The following is a 15,983-nucleotide window of genomic DNA, read 5'->3' as shown; positions in this document are numbered from 1 at the left end:
TTCTCCAAAGAAGAAATTCAGATGGCCAACAGACACATGAAAAGATGCTCCACATCGCTAGTCATCAGAGAAATGCAAATTAAAACTACAATGAGATATCACCTCACACCAGTAAGGATCACCACCATCCAAAAGACAAAGAACAACAAATGTTGGCGAGGTTGTGGAGAAAGGGGAACCCTCCTACACTGCTGGTGGGAATGTAAATTAGTTCAACCATTGTGGAAAGCAGTATGGAGGTTCCTCAAAAAGCTCAAAATAGAAATACCATTTGACTCAGGAATTCCACTTCTAGGAATTTACCCTAAGAATGTAGCAGCCAAGTTTGAAAAAGACATATGCACCCCTATGTTTATCGCAGCACTATTTACAATAGCCAAGAAATGGAAGCAACCTAAGTGTCCATCAGTAGATGAATGGATAAAGAAGAAGTGGTACATATACACAATGGAATACTATTCAGTCATAAGAAGAAAACAAAGCCTACCATTTGCAACAACATGGATGGAACTAGAGGGTATTATGCTCAGTGAAATAAGCCAGGCAGAGAAAGACAAGTACCAAATGATTTCACTCATCTGTGGAGTATAAGAGCAAAGAAAAACTGAAGGAACAAAACAGCAGCAGAATCACAGAACCCAAGAATGGACTAACAGTTACCAAAGGGAAAGGGACTGGGGAGGATGGGTGGGAAGGGAGGGATAAGGGGGGGTGGTGAGGAAAGGGGGCATTATGATTAGCATGTATAATGGGGGGAGGGCACAGGGAGGGCTGTGCAACACAGGATGTCCCTTCCAAGTAGTGATTCTGGAGCATCTTACTGTGCTGATGGACAGTGACTCTAATGGGGTTTGTAGGGGGCACTTGGTGATGGGGGGAGTCTAGTAAAGATAATGTTCCTCATATAATTGTAGATTAATTATACCAAAACAAACAAACAAACAAATAAAGGAACTTAAACTTGTAACCTCAAAGGATTATTATAAAATTAGGGATATCGTACCTAAAGCATGTGGCACTTTATAAATGGTACTTACTCTATTAAAATTAGAACTATTTTGGTGCTCAAAATAATCAGAAGAGAGTAAGTTCTATAAACTCAGTGGTGTGCTAGAGCCAGCTCTTAGGGACTTGTCAGAACTGATTGTGTACATCTTTTCCAAACTCTTAGTTTAGTAACACTGTGTCAGTTTGAAATCAGCTATGGCAGCAGTATTTACACCACGGAAATTGGCAATGTACAGATCAGAGCTTTTTTTCATGGAGAGCTGGTTGTTAAAAGTTTACCATCATACCACTATAAAAAAATCACAGCCTCAGCAAAGAACCAGAGCTGCAAAATATGCACTTAATTTGCTCTTTTATCTCTATGGTTTGCATGCATTTAACCAAGCCAGGATTCTGCTCTCATCATTTTTTTTTTTTTTGTAGATAATTATTTTTTATTGAAGGGTAGTTGACACACAGTATTACATTACATTAGTTTCAGGTGTACAACACAGTGATTCAACATTTATATACATGACAATTCTAGGTATCAGCTATCACCATACCAAGCTGTTACAATATCTTGACTATATTCCTTATGCTATACATTACATCCCGGTTACTTATTTATTTTTCCATTGGAAGTGTGTACTTTTTTTTTTTTTTTTTTTTTGGTGAGGACATTTCTCATATTTATTGATCAAATGGTTGTTAACGACAATAAAATTCTGTATAGGGTAGTCAATGCTCAATGCACAATCATTAATCCACCCCCAGCCTAATTTTCGTCAGTCTCCAATCTTCTGAGGCATAACAAACAAGTTCTTACATGGAGAACAAATTCTTACATAGTGAATAAGTTACATAGTGAACAGTACAAGGGCAGTCATCACAGAAACTTTCGGTTTTGCTCATGCATTATGAACTATAAACAGTCAGTTCAAATATGAATACTCATTTGATTTTTATACTTGATTTATATGTGGATACCACATTTCTCTCTTTATTATTATTATTTTTAATAAAATGCTGAAGTGGTAGGTAGATACAAGATAAAGGTAGAAAACATAGTTTAGTGTTGTAAGGGAGCAAATGTAGATGATCAGGTGTGTGCCTGTAGACTGTGTTAATCCAAGCTAGACAAGGGCAATAAAACATCCACGTATGCAGAAGATTTCTCTCAGAACAGGGGGGGTGAGGTTCTAAGCCTCACCTCTGTTGATCCCCAATTTCTCACCTGATGACCCCCCTGCGACTGTGCCTGTCTTAGGTTGTTCCTCCCTTGAGGAATCTTACCCGTCTCTGGCTAACCAGTCATCTTCTGGGGCCATACAGGGAAATGTAAAGTTGGTAAGTGAGAGAGAAGCCTTATTGTTTGAAATGGTTAGCTTTTTATTTCTTTGCATATTTATGCCCTGTAGCTTCTATGCCCAGCATTTGTCTTGAGGTATCTTTACCACTTGGAAGAATTATGATACTCGGTAAATTTGATATGAGGCACGAATTCTATTTAAGGGTTGTAATTAGGAAGGAAGAAGAAAAGCTATAGAAGTAGCAGGCAAAAGAAAACATGGGAAGATTGATTATTTCTTTGACATATCTTCTTGTAGAGTAAATTCAGCATGTATAGGTTTTAAGCTACTACTTAAATTGCGCACACACATTAACATAATAGGAGTATAGTTACATAACCAAAGCATATCTGTAATTACCAGCCATCTCCAGTGAAACCAAGAAAACCAGTTAGGCACCTTAGGCATTTGTGAAAACTTATCTATGATATGGTGGATATTGTCCAACTGAACTTGAACAGTCTGAGAGAAATCAGACAAATTAAAACAACCCATTCCTGGGGAATGTTCACATCCCTTATGTTCTTTTAACAGTAAATAGTCTGTAGTTGTAAGATTTTGGAGCACTACAATTTGCACTTCTCCTAATTCTTGGTTGAGTTCCAACAGTATAGATCCAGTCAAATTTGTTGTTTTACTGTATGCACAGGCCAGCTTAGATATCTCCTTCCTCATTCCCATGGCAAGTCCAGGAGCTGGTGGGATGAGTGCATCTACAGCTGTAGCAGTGCGTGGATCTTTGTTGGGGTTTTTTGCTGATCATCTTCTGGCATGAGTCTTCCAGAGAGTGCTGATGTTGGAAGTTCTTTTTCATATCGTATCTTAGTTCATTTTTGGGGTAGCCCAATTAGGCTTTGATCCTCTGTATAAACACAAACAGACCCTTTGCCTACACTTTTATATGCCCTTTATACCCTTGTGTAGAACTCCTTGGAGGTTACCACACAGGAACTGCCCTTTTTTGTTTGTTTGTTTGTTTTTTGTTTTTTGTTTGTTTTGTTTTTGGTATCACTAATCTACACTTACATGACGAATATTATGTTTACTAGGCTCTCCCCTATACCAGGTCTTCCCTATAAACCCCTTTACAGTCACTGTCCATCAGCATAGCAAAATGTTGTAGAATCACTACTTGCCTTCTCTGTGTTGTACAGCCCTACCTTTTCTCCTACCCCCCCATGCATGCTAATCTTAATACTCCCCTACTTCTCCCCCCCTTATCCCTCCTTACCCACCCATCCTCCCCAGTCCCTTTCCCTTTGGTACCTGTTAGTCCATTCTTGAGTTCTGTGATTCTGCTGCTGTTTTGTTCCTTCAGTTTTTCCTTTGTTCTTATATTCCACAGATAAATGAGATCATTTGGTATTTCTCTTTCTCCGCTTGGCTTGTTTCACTGAGCATAATACCCTCCAGCTCCATCCATGTTGCTGCAAATGGTTGGATTTGCCCTTTTCTTATGGCTGAGTAGTATTCCATTGTGTGTATGTACCACATCTTCTTTATCCATTCATCTATCGATGGACATTTAGGTTGCTTCCAATTCTTGGCTATTGTAAATAGTGCTGCGATAAACATAGGGGTGCACTGATCTTTCTCATACTTGATTGCTACATTCTTAGGGTAAATTCCTAGGAGTGCAATTCCTGGGTCAAATGGTAAGTCTGTTTTGATGCTCTCATCATTTTTTGCCTATAGATCACAAAGCATTTTGTAAATATTATCTCACTAATTCTCACAGCACCCCAAGGGAACAAGGAAGGTTATGTGACTTGCGTGAGGCAGGACACGAAATTGATGGTGAAAAGCAGAGCTAAACAGTCTGTATTAATACCTCTTCCACGTCCTGTACAGATGGGTAGCAATTACCAACAGTGCTTTTACCTAATAACCCAAATAACCGAAATCCCCCTCTACAGACGATGTACCAAATGCTCTTTCCTTTGAGTACAGATTTGACTCCCCTGAATGCCCCACCCTTTCCACTTGGAAATTTTTCCCCAGGGTTGCTGCTGGTCTTTTATTAATCAATTTCTTCCACATTCTTTCTCCCTCAAGTCCAACGGCATGTGTCTAGAAAAAGAGTTGGCCAGAATTAGAGTTCCGTTCTGATTACCAGATGCAAGTGGCATCATAACCAATCAACATGGGGCTTTATCTGTGGCCCTTTCTTTGGACTCCCCAAGGGTAGAGACCTAAGAGTTGTTTTTCTTTGGCTTCATCTCCATAATACTTTGGGAATCAGTCCATACCCTTGTGATAAATCATCTTTAACACCGCTCCCAGTGATCCTCATCTTCCAATGGGCTTTCACACCATAGAGTAATCCTTGCTACCTCTTGAGTGTGGGTAGACCTAGTGATTTGCTTCTAATGAATAGAATATGGCAAAAGTGACAGGATGTCCCTTCCAAGATAGCTTACAGAAAGACTATGACTTCTATAGTCATCTTTTCTGCCCTTTCTCTCCCTCTTGCTCTCTCCCTGAGCACTTGCTCTGGGGAAATAAGGTGTCATGTTATAAGTAGCCTTATGAGAGGCCCACATGTCAAGCAACTGATGTCTCTGGCCAACACCTAGTGAGAACCTGAGCCAACAGCCATGTGATGAGCTTGGAAACAGATACTCCTGAAGTAAGACAATAGGCACATGAGTGAGTTTGGAAGTAGACCCTCCTCCAAGTTAAACTTGAGGTAACTGCAGCCCCAACCAACAACCTGACTGCAGTCTTGTGAGAGGCCCCAAGCCAGGGGACTCAGCTGAGCACACCAGTACCCTGATAATACAAAAATACTCAATGTGTTAAGTTTTAGGTTAATTTGTTATACAACAATAGATAACTAACACAACCCCCAAGCCACAAGGGAAATGGTCAGATTCAATAATATAAACCACCTCTACTGAGTGGGTCCTACACACCTAACAGGACTTCAGCATGGCCCTCCTCTTATTCAATCTAGAGGTCTCTCACTTTTGTAACACATGAAAGTCTGCCTTAGGGTTAAGAATGTTCCCATTTGGGAAGGATCCAACACCCCAAACTAAAATGAAAAGAATTCAGTGGCAACCTAGCAAACTGGAAATTCCAAATCCTTAATGTTATAAAATCACAAATTGTCTAGAAAAGAGAGGCCAGGAAGGGAGGTATGCACTAAAAGCTGCCCTTTCTGGTCTTGCATGAGTAATTCTTGCGGCTGGAGTTTTACTACAACCACAGAATTGTGGCACCACGAAGGTGGCCATTTTCAAATGGAGCCTGACATCAGAATGTAATTCAACTAGATAAACCTGGGACTTGGCCAAAGTAAGTAGCATTTAAATAACTGGAGCCAATGAGTATCATCACTTTTCTGCAAGACCATATGACTATGATGTGAAGAAATAAAAGCCTTTATTGTTTTAAAGGGCAGGGACAATTGTAAGTTTTGCTGCAGACAGTTACAAAATTTTTCACCCTTAGTTCTCCAAAGAAGATACCAGTTAGTGCCTTTGGGAGTTGGGCGTGGAAAGTGTTGCTTGGAAAAGAGAATTAAATTGATCCTGGACAGAATGTGAACCAATGTTATTACACTTACCATAGAGCCTAAAACAGACTTTTATGAACTTACTTTTCTGATCTACTCCCTGGGATTACTTAACTCCTTGAAATCAGAGCATTCTGTATCAGGGAAGGCATGGAAAGCTACCATATACCCTCACAAACAGCAAATTCTTATTTTTCATTGTAATTTTAGAGTGGATTTTTAAAAATCATCTTAAAAAATAAACACTGTCCAAAAAATCTGGCCTTTGCTTCTCTGCTTTTGCACTTGTCTGCCTGGGACAGAGCAAGAGGACTCACATCTGTGATATTTTCCATCTGGGACAGGTTTTCTGCATCTTAGGCACAGATTGCTTTAAAAATATTTCATTCGTCCCTTGAATTTTTTAAAGGACTCTCCTTTTTTTCTTTCTAGTTATGGGGCTATAATATGTGGAGTAAGAAGCTCATCAACTAAACTGGTTTTAGTTGTTGTTGAAGCATAGTATTTTATCCTGTAAGTTTTCATTTTAACTGAAATTTCTCCTTCAATTTCTCCCTTGATAAGCAAAGATGACTTAGATCAGTGACCTGATGAATAAGCATGAAAATTTGATTTAGAGAAGGAGGATATCCTGGCTCAAAGAGAAGAAAAAAGGATTTCCAACCCCCGACCACACACTTTAAATGACAAAGCAAAACAGCAGCATTGTCTTTAAACATCTTTCAATGCAGTATCAATGCTCCCCCATGTTAGGTAACAAGAATAACAATTTAAAGAGAAAAAGAGGAGTCCTTTAAAAAATACAAGAGTGAAACACTTAAACCAAGTATCATTAGTTCTTCATATTACCTTGTACTGATACCCCAAAAGAAAAAAAAACACAGCCCAAGTGTGAGGGAGAAACTACTGCTTTGAAGGAAAAAAAGATGAGGACTCCTGTTGAGGGGCAGATGGAGAATGTGAGCAGTCTGACACCCTATCTGGCCCAAAGGATTCCGCTCTCCAGACCCATTAACAGGAGTGGGAAACAACAAAGAACTGTGAAGTGGAAGGAAAGATTCCCAGTGAACTTCAGTAATTGAAAATAAATACAAGAAAAGCAGAGGAAGCCAAAGCGTCCCAGGGAAGGGAACCCAATCAATTGTCCTGAGTTGCAGAATCAGTTTTTTCTTGCTAGAGAGGCTCACCGGGGGCAGTAACAAACACTCAACCTGATCAGAACTGATACTGGCAGAAGGAAGGGCTTGGCCAGGAATAATGTTTTTAAGAAGGTTTAAAGCATAAAATTGCTGTGTGTGAGTGTGTGTGAGAGAGACAGAGAGACGGACAGGCAGACGGGAATGACGTTTTTTAACTCATAGGATCGCTGTGTGTATGTATGTATGAGAGGGCCAGAAACAAGGACAGACAGAAATTTTTCCTTTCTCAAGATGTTCTTTTCCTGCATGGGAATTCATATTCCTCGATGCCCACCGAGGGGAGAGGCCCGGTAACTTCTGACCTCCCGGAGCGGGGGGAGACAGTGAGCGCGCGGGAGCGCCCAGAACCTCGAGAGGGGCGAAGATTTCACCGGGAACAAAAGAACTCTGGCCAACCAGAAAACGCTACCCGAGAACTAGGATGAACTCTCCTCCTGTTTTGAAAACTCTGTAATGAGCAAATGCCCTGGTTTCTAATACGCATTAAAACTTTTCTATGCAGATTCCAACTAGTGGATCAAATCACAGCTTCTGCAACGATGATGGGATCCCAAAGGGCCACACGCTGCAAAACTAAGAAAAACGCGGCAATCCAAGACGCACTTTTAGCCCTACAGATGTTCCGGGGCACTGGTATAGGGTTACTTTTATAACCATTCCCCCCAACACTGTCTTCATTTTCTTATCATCTCACTAAAGCCGCATCAGATCCCTATAGACTCTGGGCCGTGGGAGTGGCCGGGGTGGCCTGCGGCCGGGGTCCCCAGAGCACGCCCCTCCAGGGCCGTGTCCCTTCGGAGGGGTCTGCAGTTCCTCCCGCCCGAAATCCACCGCCTCCACCGCACTCTTATTTCTCCTCGGACGCGGCCCCTCCTCCTTTTTACAACCTGGAGAGAGGGAGAGGGGATTGTGGCCTCACGTGGTCGGCATGGTTCCCAGGAAAGCAAAACGGTCAGCGAGGAGCACTCCCCTTCTCCCCCTGCCGACGTTTAGGATCCGGCTACCCAAAGCGCCAAACCCGGCACTTTCAGCCCAGGCAGGGCTAACGTGACTCCAGGTCACGTCTCTGTACACTGAGGGGCTGCGCTATTCTCAGCTTCTCCGCGCAAAAGCATTTCCCGATGCGCCCCCTGTTCGTGAATGTGTATTTTAGATACCTGGAAGAAAAGCAAATCTTTCAGGCAAAGTCCCTTTCTGGTGCGTTTACCCCTACACACACCGATCCCCGAACGGACCCAAAGTAGAAGTTTTTCGTTAACTTTTGCGTCCCAGCCCTGCCCCTCCCCTTAGGAATCCGCCCAGAGGGCTGCAGACTCCGCCTCTCAGGTTCTCTCGTCCGCCCCTTCCGATTTCCACCCAATCCGGAGAGGGACACACAGAAAACAAAGGTTGCCATTGGGCCACCCTGGAGCTCTAGGGCCCGCCCCAGGAGTGGTTTGTGAATGGGGGGAGGGGAGGGGGCGGGGCGGGGCGGCCCGGAGCCCAGCAAGCCAGACGCTTCTTCTGGCTAGTTGCTCGGCTCCGAGGCGTTAGTCTGCGCTCCCTCCCGGCGGGCGGCGGCTGCGGCGGGCGCCGGGACTCTAGGGCCAGGGCTACGCGGTGCTGGAGAGGCCAGGCCCAGGCCTCACAGCTTCGGACCCAGTGTAACTGGATTTCCAAAAAGAACTAGTTGAGCTCTTGGCTCCAAGGCACCGATCAGACTCAGCGAGAATCAGCCATTTGGCTGAAACTTGGGGCCGAGCTTTTGGATCTGGAGGAGCGGGGAGTGAAGGACGCAGAGGAGGCGGCGGCGGCGAGTGGAGCCTCGAGGCGAGGAGGCGGAGCTGCACCGCCAAGGCGGCGGCCTCTGCTAGCAGGCGCCTTGCCTGCCGGGGACCCGATTTGGTGTGAGGGGCTCGTGCGTTACTGTGTGCTCTGGGTCGAAAGACTTGGGCAAACTTTGAAGGGTATCCGGAGACGCTTGTTGCTCCTAGCCGCAGAAAAAGCCGCACCGTTACGTGGCGGCTGGAGAAGGCGGCCCCTCTTCGTGCCCCCGGCCCAGGCAAGCGAGTTTGGGCCCCCAGCGGCCTCCCGAGTGCTGGGCGGAGGCGGCTGCGGCGCCCCTGCGGCGCGGGCACCCCAGCTACAGCACCCTCGGCTCCGCACCGCCCACGGCCCGGCCCAGGCGCCGGGAGGACTCTCATGCCCCAGGCGCGGCGGCGCCTCCCCGGATCCAAGCGTTTCCCAGCTGCCTTGTCGCGTTCCTCGGGCTGAGAGCGCCGCTGCACCGGCCACTGGCGATGCGGGGGCCCGGCGCGACAGCTTCGCACTCGCCTCTGGGCCTGTGCACCCTAGTGCTAACACTGCTGGGCGCGCTGCCCTCGGGCGCCGAGGCGCAACCCTACCACGGCGAGAAGGGTATCTCAGTGCCGGACCACGGCTTCTGCCAGCCCATCTCCATCCCGCTGTGCACCGACATCGCCTACAACCAGACTATCCTGCCCAACCTGCTGGGCCACACGAACCAAGAGGACGCTGGCCTCGAAGTCCACCAGTTCTATCCGCTAGTGAAGGTGCAGTGTTCTCCTGAGCTGCGCTTCTTCCTGTGCTCCATGTACGCACCCGTGTGCACTGTGCTTGATCAGGCCATCCCGCCGTGTCGCTCCCTCTGTGAGCGTGCCCGCCAGGGCTGCGAGGCGCTCATGAACAAGTTCGGCTTCCAGTGGCCGGAGCGGCTGCGCTGCGAGAACTTCCCAGTGCACGGCGCCGGCGAGATCTGCGTGGGCCAAAACACGTCCGACGGCTCTGGGGGCCCCGGCGGCGGCCCCACCGCTTACCCCACCTCACCCTACATGCCTGACGTGCCCTTCACTGCGCTGCCCCCGGGGTCCGCTGACGGAAGGAGCCGCTCCGCCTTCCCTTTCTCTTGTCCCCGCCAGCTCAAGGTGCCCCCCTACTTGGGGTACCGCTTCCTGGGCGAGCGCGACTGCGGTGCCCCGTGTGAGCCAGGCCGCGCCAACGGCCTCATGTACTTCAAAGAGGAGGAGAGGCGGTTTGCCCGCCTCTGGGTTGGCGTGTGGTCGGTGCTGTGCTGCGCCTCGACGCTCTTCACCGTGCTCACTTACCTAGTGGACATGCGGCGCTTCAGCTACCCGGAGCGGCCCATCATCTTCCTGTCGGGCTGCTACTTCATGGTAGCGGTGGCGCACGTGGCCGGCTTCCTGCTAGAGGACCGAGCAGTGTGCGTGGAGCGCTTCTCAGACGACGGCTACCGCACGGTGGCGCAGGGCACCAAGAAGGAGGGCTGCACCATCCTTTTCATGGTGCTCTACTTCTTTGGCATGGCCAGTTCCATCTGGTGGGTCATCCTGTCGCTCACTTGGTTTTTGGCGGCAGGCATGAAGTGGGGCCACGAAGCCATCGAAGCCAACTCGCAGTACTTCCACCTGGCTGCCTGGGCGGTGCCCGCAGTCAAGACCATCACTATCCTGGCTATGGGCCAGGTGGATGGGGACCTGCTCAGCGGGGTGTGCTACGTGGGCCTTTCCAGCGTGGACGCGCTGAGGGGCTTCGTGCTGGCGCCCCTGTTCGTCTACCTCTTCATCGGCACGTCCTTCCTGCTGGCCGGCTTCGTGTCGCTCTTCCGCATCCGCACCATCATGAAGCACGATGGAACCAAGACCGAGAAGCTGGAGAAGCTCATGGTGCGCATCGGCGTCTTCAGCGTGCTCTACACCGTGCCAGCGACCATCGTGCTGGCCTGCTACTTCTATGAGCAGGCCTTCCGCGAACACTGGGAGCGCACCTGGCTCCTGCAGACGTGCAAGAGCTACGCGGTGCCCTGCCCTCCCGGCCACTTCCCTCCCATGAGCCCCGACTTCACCGTCTTCATGATCAAGTACCTGATGACCATGATTGTGGGCATCACCACCGGCTTCTGGATCTGGTCCGGCAAAACTCTGCAGTCGTGGCGCCGCTTCTACCACAGACTGAGCCACAGCACCAAGGGGGAGACTGCGGTATGAGCCCCGGGCCCTACCCCACGCTTCCTTCCCTCTCCCTGAGGCGCGGTGGGGAAGGAGCTGCTGGATGGGGGGTGGGGTGGGTGGCGGGGGTGTCTGTAAGTTCTCCCCCTCCAGTGAGAAGTGACCGGGGAGAGAGAAGATAGAGGTAATTTGGGGCAGGGATGGGTTTGGAAAAAGGCCTGGGTGGAAAGACAGTTCGGATGAAAATACTTCTGGCAAAGATCTGCAGGATAATGATGGTGATGATAATAAAGGTGATGTTAAATCATGTGCTGTCCGGGCCGCCCTAGGCCTATCGAGAAGACTGAGACCAGCAGATATTGCTGTGAGTTCTTCCCAGCTCCGAGGCTGAACTGGGACTGAGCGATTCCCCTGCTGCAAGACAAGTGGCCTGTGCTCACTCCTGTGAGGCCCGGGGAAAGGTCCGGCTCTGGCCGCAGCGGACGCTTTGTTGGGAAAAGAGAGGACGCCCCGCGGTGTCCTTGTCTAGCGGTGATCAAACCATAATCTCTTTTCACTGGGGCCAAACTGGAGCCCAGATGGGTTAATTTCCAGGGTCAGACATTACAGCCCCTTCCCCTGCCCTTCCCGCCTGTTTCTCCTCTTCTACTCCTTTCAAGTCTTGTAAAATAAGCATTTGGAAGACTTGGGAGGCCTGCCTCCTAGAATCCTAATGTGAAGATGCAAAAGAAATGAAGATAACATTTTGAGATGAGGCAAAGGAGACGGGTAGTAGGTACTTCTGCTACTCCTTTATTTTCTGGGGAAGACAGTAGGAAGAAAGTACGCCGTTTTATTTGGTTTAAAACCCTGAAAAGAAGTGATGACTTCTTACTTTTCAAAACAGGAATGCATTTTTTCCCTTGTCTTTGTTGTAAGAGACAAAAGAGGAAACAAAAGTGTCTCCCTGAACTGAAGACGGCAATTTTTGTAGGCAAAGTAGCGAAAATCTGAGGTTTCCCTTTGGATGTTAATTTGGCTGAGATAAACATTCCTTTTTAAGGAAAAGTGAAGGCCAGTATGCTTCCATACCCAGTTCAGTTGGAGGTTCTAACTTGGCTAAAGGAAGTACAAGGGGTTTTGTTGTGTTTGTTTTAAATAAATTTAATTCGCAACACATGATCCAACAGGCAGTGTTAAAATGGCCAGGGAAATCTCTCCTTTCATTTTTTCTCTTCCTATAAGCCTGCATTTAGGTGTTTTTTTTTTCCTCCTATTTCTTCATTTCCAATTTGACTCCTTCAAGATGAAAGGAGAAGCATAATGCCTTCAGCCCCCATAATAAAGGAAAGTTAAAGTTAAAAAGAAACAAAACACATTTTGTCCCATTTTCTTAGTTCCAGAAATCCGCTTATAAAACAGTGCGTGTATGCTGACCCCGTCTTTGTGTGACTGGGAGGGGAGGTAACCTGCAGAAATGATAGTGAATGAAGCAGACAATTCAAACCATGGGCCCCATTTTTAAGGAAGGTCATTAAAAGAATGTAAACTTCAAAGTAATTCTGGAGTTCTTTGAAATGTGCTGGATGACTTAAATTTATTAATCTTAAATCATGTACTTTTTTTTCTATAATAGAACTGATTCTTTTGCATAATGGTCTAAAGCTGAGCAGAGAATCATAGAAGCTAACCTTTACTTCACCTTTGACGCCATCCTCCAATCTTGCAACACTATCCCATTTCTCAAAACAGTTCTTAAATATGTTCTAAACAGTTTTTAAATCATAAAGGGTACTTCAGGAGTGCAAGTTACTTTATAAATCTAGTATTCAGTTGAGTGGAGCTGCTTTTTATATTAAAGTTAACATTGACCTTGTGTTTCTTAAGCCAACAAAACTCTTATTTTGTCATATTTTAAAAACTCCTACTTCACAGGTTTTGGCATCTTTTGTGTATCTCTTGCATGTGAAATTTGTAAAATAGAGACAAGTGCAGTATGTATATTTTGTAAATCTCCCATTTTTGTAAGAAAATATATATTGTATTTATACATTTTTACTTTGGATTTTTGTTTCGTTTTGCCTTTAAAAGTCTGTAAGGAAGCCCCACTTTATCACATGTACAGATCACGAATAAATTTTTTTAAATACAGAATGAATGTTTATTTGGTTAACGGTTCCTGTATATAGTTAAACCAAAGAACAGAACTTTGTGTCATGGAATGAAGGTATGAAGGGAGCCATTAGCTGTGTCCCTCATATAGATGTGATATATTATTGAGGTCTATTTTCCTGGCCTTGATAAATACAGTGTAATGGGTATCTTAACTGTTCTTTCATTTTTTTTTTCTGTTGCTGCTGCTTCCTGCCTCCCTCCACACCCTGCCACACAATCCTAAGCCTTTTCCCACCCTGCTTTGGATAACTTACTGAAGGACCAAATAAGTATCTCTTCTAGAGAGGTGCTGTCTGAGCCACGTGTTCACTGCCCTTCAGAGATGAAGTCCGTATTTGAAAGAGGGCTAGAAGATATTTTTGGTCTTTTGGCAGTGTTTTCCTTGGGAAGAATTTAGTGAATTGTGGTGGTGGTGGTGGGGTGTTGTGTGTGGTTTAGCTGATTGGTGTTTCTGTGTTCTAATACACCTTATCTAAGTTGTTAATACTTAAATCCTTTTGGTTCAGGTGGCTGGGAAAGTCAGTACATGATTTCAGATAATAGCAGGGGCCTTGCGTCTGGAGCCTTGTCTGCTATAGGCTTCACTCTACCTTCTAGGTCAACTGAACCAGAGGTCAAGTGATTCCCCGAGGTGGCAGTGACTCAGCAGCTCTGTCAGGAATAGACTCTGTGCCTGACCCCGGGATGGCCTCAGAAGCCACTGAAGCTATTCTTTCCTCTTGTCGGAGAGGCTAACTTTGGAATCAGATTAGACAGAGAAGCCTTCGCTATCCAGACACTTTGATATTGAACAGTCCCTCAGGGAAATGATAAAGGCATTCTAAATACTTCCAAATCCTAGCCTCCTAGGTTTTTTTGTTTTTTTAATTCACCTCTTAATTCAGGTGCCCGTTTTCTGGCTTTTCATAACATGTAGTCACTTCATCTTCTGGCAGCTATCAAGATCCAGCAGTGGGCTGGACTCTGCTGTTTCTCCTTACCTGTTTGGACTCTGAGTTTCTGTACTTCTAAAGCTCAAACAGTGCTGTTTTGGTTTTAATTAACAGGCTCACACACATAGCTGGTGTGTTTTACAAACACAGAATGAAAACCAGTGACAGTCCCCACCGGGAGGCTATGCCTCTACACTCCGTGGAAAGCATCTTTAAAATCCTCCTGGGTTTTGAACATCACAATGGGTGTGAAGGTCATCTAACCTGTGAGGTTTTAGCATCAAGAAAGGAACAAAACAGTGACTGCAAGTCCTTAAGGTTTATCCAGTTTCTGCTCATAAAATGACACCTTTTAGGCTAAAGCATGCCTCTTTTAACACCACACTAATACCTCCTGTTAAGAATGTTTGCTTTTAGAGTAGGTGGAAGGCTCCCAGTGGGGTTTTTTGCTCACAAATTAACTGTTAAAACACTTAGGCCCTTCTGTGGAGAGAGCTATGTGACTACTTTAAATGTGTACCCTTCCTCTTGTCAGTGCTGCCTCATCCTTCACGGCTCTCTTAGATTGAAGAGCATTGGTCTTTAGTGAGGGAACAAAGACTTATGTATGAATAAATTACTACTTGCTTTTTTGTAAGCAAAGATAAAAGTGTTCAGTTTAATTCTTTTCCCTTTGTAGTGGGTCCTTATGATGCAGTTAATTTTTCCCTAAGAATTTTAGAACCTCATGGATATTTAAGGAGGCCCATTTCAGCAGAAAATATGTGAGGGAGAGTGTTTGTGAAAGGGCATGTGTAGCGTTTAAGAAAAGCATTGGCAGGATTTTGGTGTTAATCCCTAGATAAGGAGCAGAAACACTTGTGTGAAAATTTTCTGCAGTTTATAAAACAAAATTAGTCTAAACCATAATTCACACAACACGTAATCTTTTTAAGTAGGTATGTGAGAAATCTTGGCAAAAATAAATAAATGTCCTGTTGACAACATTTTGCCATGAAGGAACAGGCAGAATTTTTTTATATGTGCCTGATAGAAGATTGTGATACTAGAAATTCTCTGGGTAAAACCATAGGAGTATAACAGCTGTAGTTTAAACCCTGTAATTATACTGGGAAATTCTCTTCTAACTCTCCCATCTTTAATTTCACTGAAAAGGCAGGTGGCTATTTATAGATGGTATATTTTTATATATGCATATATGGACAGTGAGTAAGTCTACAGGGCTCCAAGAAATCCTAGAAGGGACCAAAAGCACACCACCATGTGCTTAAACAATTCATTGATCTGTTTCTTTTTCTTTTACTTCATCCTCAGTGGAATTAAACTGATCTCATAAAACTTGGTTCTTTAACTCTTCCTTTCCAATTTGTAACATTTCTTACATCTGAATCCATTCCTCATATCTCATATGAAAGTGAACTAGTTAAAAGACTATTAAAATGTCAGGCCTCTGGTGAACATAAATTGTGCCTCTTATTCTCTTTGGCTGAAAAAAAGTTCAGTCACTTAGAATTTTATCAATTAGTACCACAGTGATAGAGCAAAGGATGTTTGCCTCAGACAACAGTAGATTATCATAAGTGATCCAGCTCAAGAAGTACTGAGCGATCAGCTACTACATAAAAGTTGCCCTGACAGGGACTGGAGGGATTACAGATAAAGGTAGGAAAGATACGGAACACCTGAAGTAACTTGTGACATAGGTCAGGGGGAGGACAGCATCCCCCCAAGGGAGAAAAAGCAACTAATTTTATTTCTAGACAGAACTTGGCGAGTGTCATTATAGAGGCCCAAATGCTATTTGGAATAATATTACTTGACATTTGGTGGCACTTACTGTTTTTAAAAGCTGCCTTCACATTCATCATTTGACT

At 45.3% G+C, this 15,983-nt stretch overlaps 1 protein-coding gene across 1 annotated transcript; it reads left to right on the top strand.

The window, feature by feature from the left end:
* Window positions 1-9,337: 9,337 nt before the first annotated feature.
* Window positions 9,338-13,150, top strand: FZD7 (frizzled class receptor 7). The gene has a single exon (XM_036928079.2). The coding sequence runs from the start codon at window positions 9,338-9,340 to the stop codon at window positions 11,060-11,062; it is 1,725 nt and encodes a 574-aa protein (XP_036783974.1). The 3' UTR covers window positions 11,063-13,150.
* Window positions 13,151-15,983: the final 2,833 nt, after the last annotated feature.

This window comes from Manis pentadactyla, chromosome 6 (assembly GCF_030020395.1).
Source record: "Manis pentadactyla isolate mManPen7 chromosome 6, mManPen7.hap1, whole genome shotgun sequence".
Taxonomy (NCBI): Eukaryota; Metazoa; Chordata; class Mammalia; order Pholidota; family Manidae; genus Manis; species Manis pentadactyla.
This window is presented reverse-complemented; position numbering and strand designations above follow the sequence as displayed.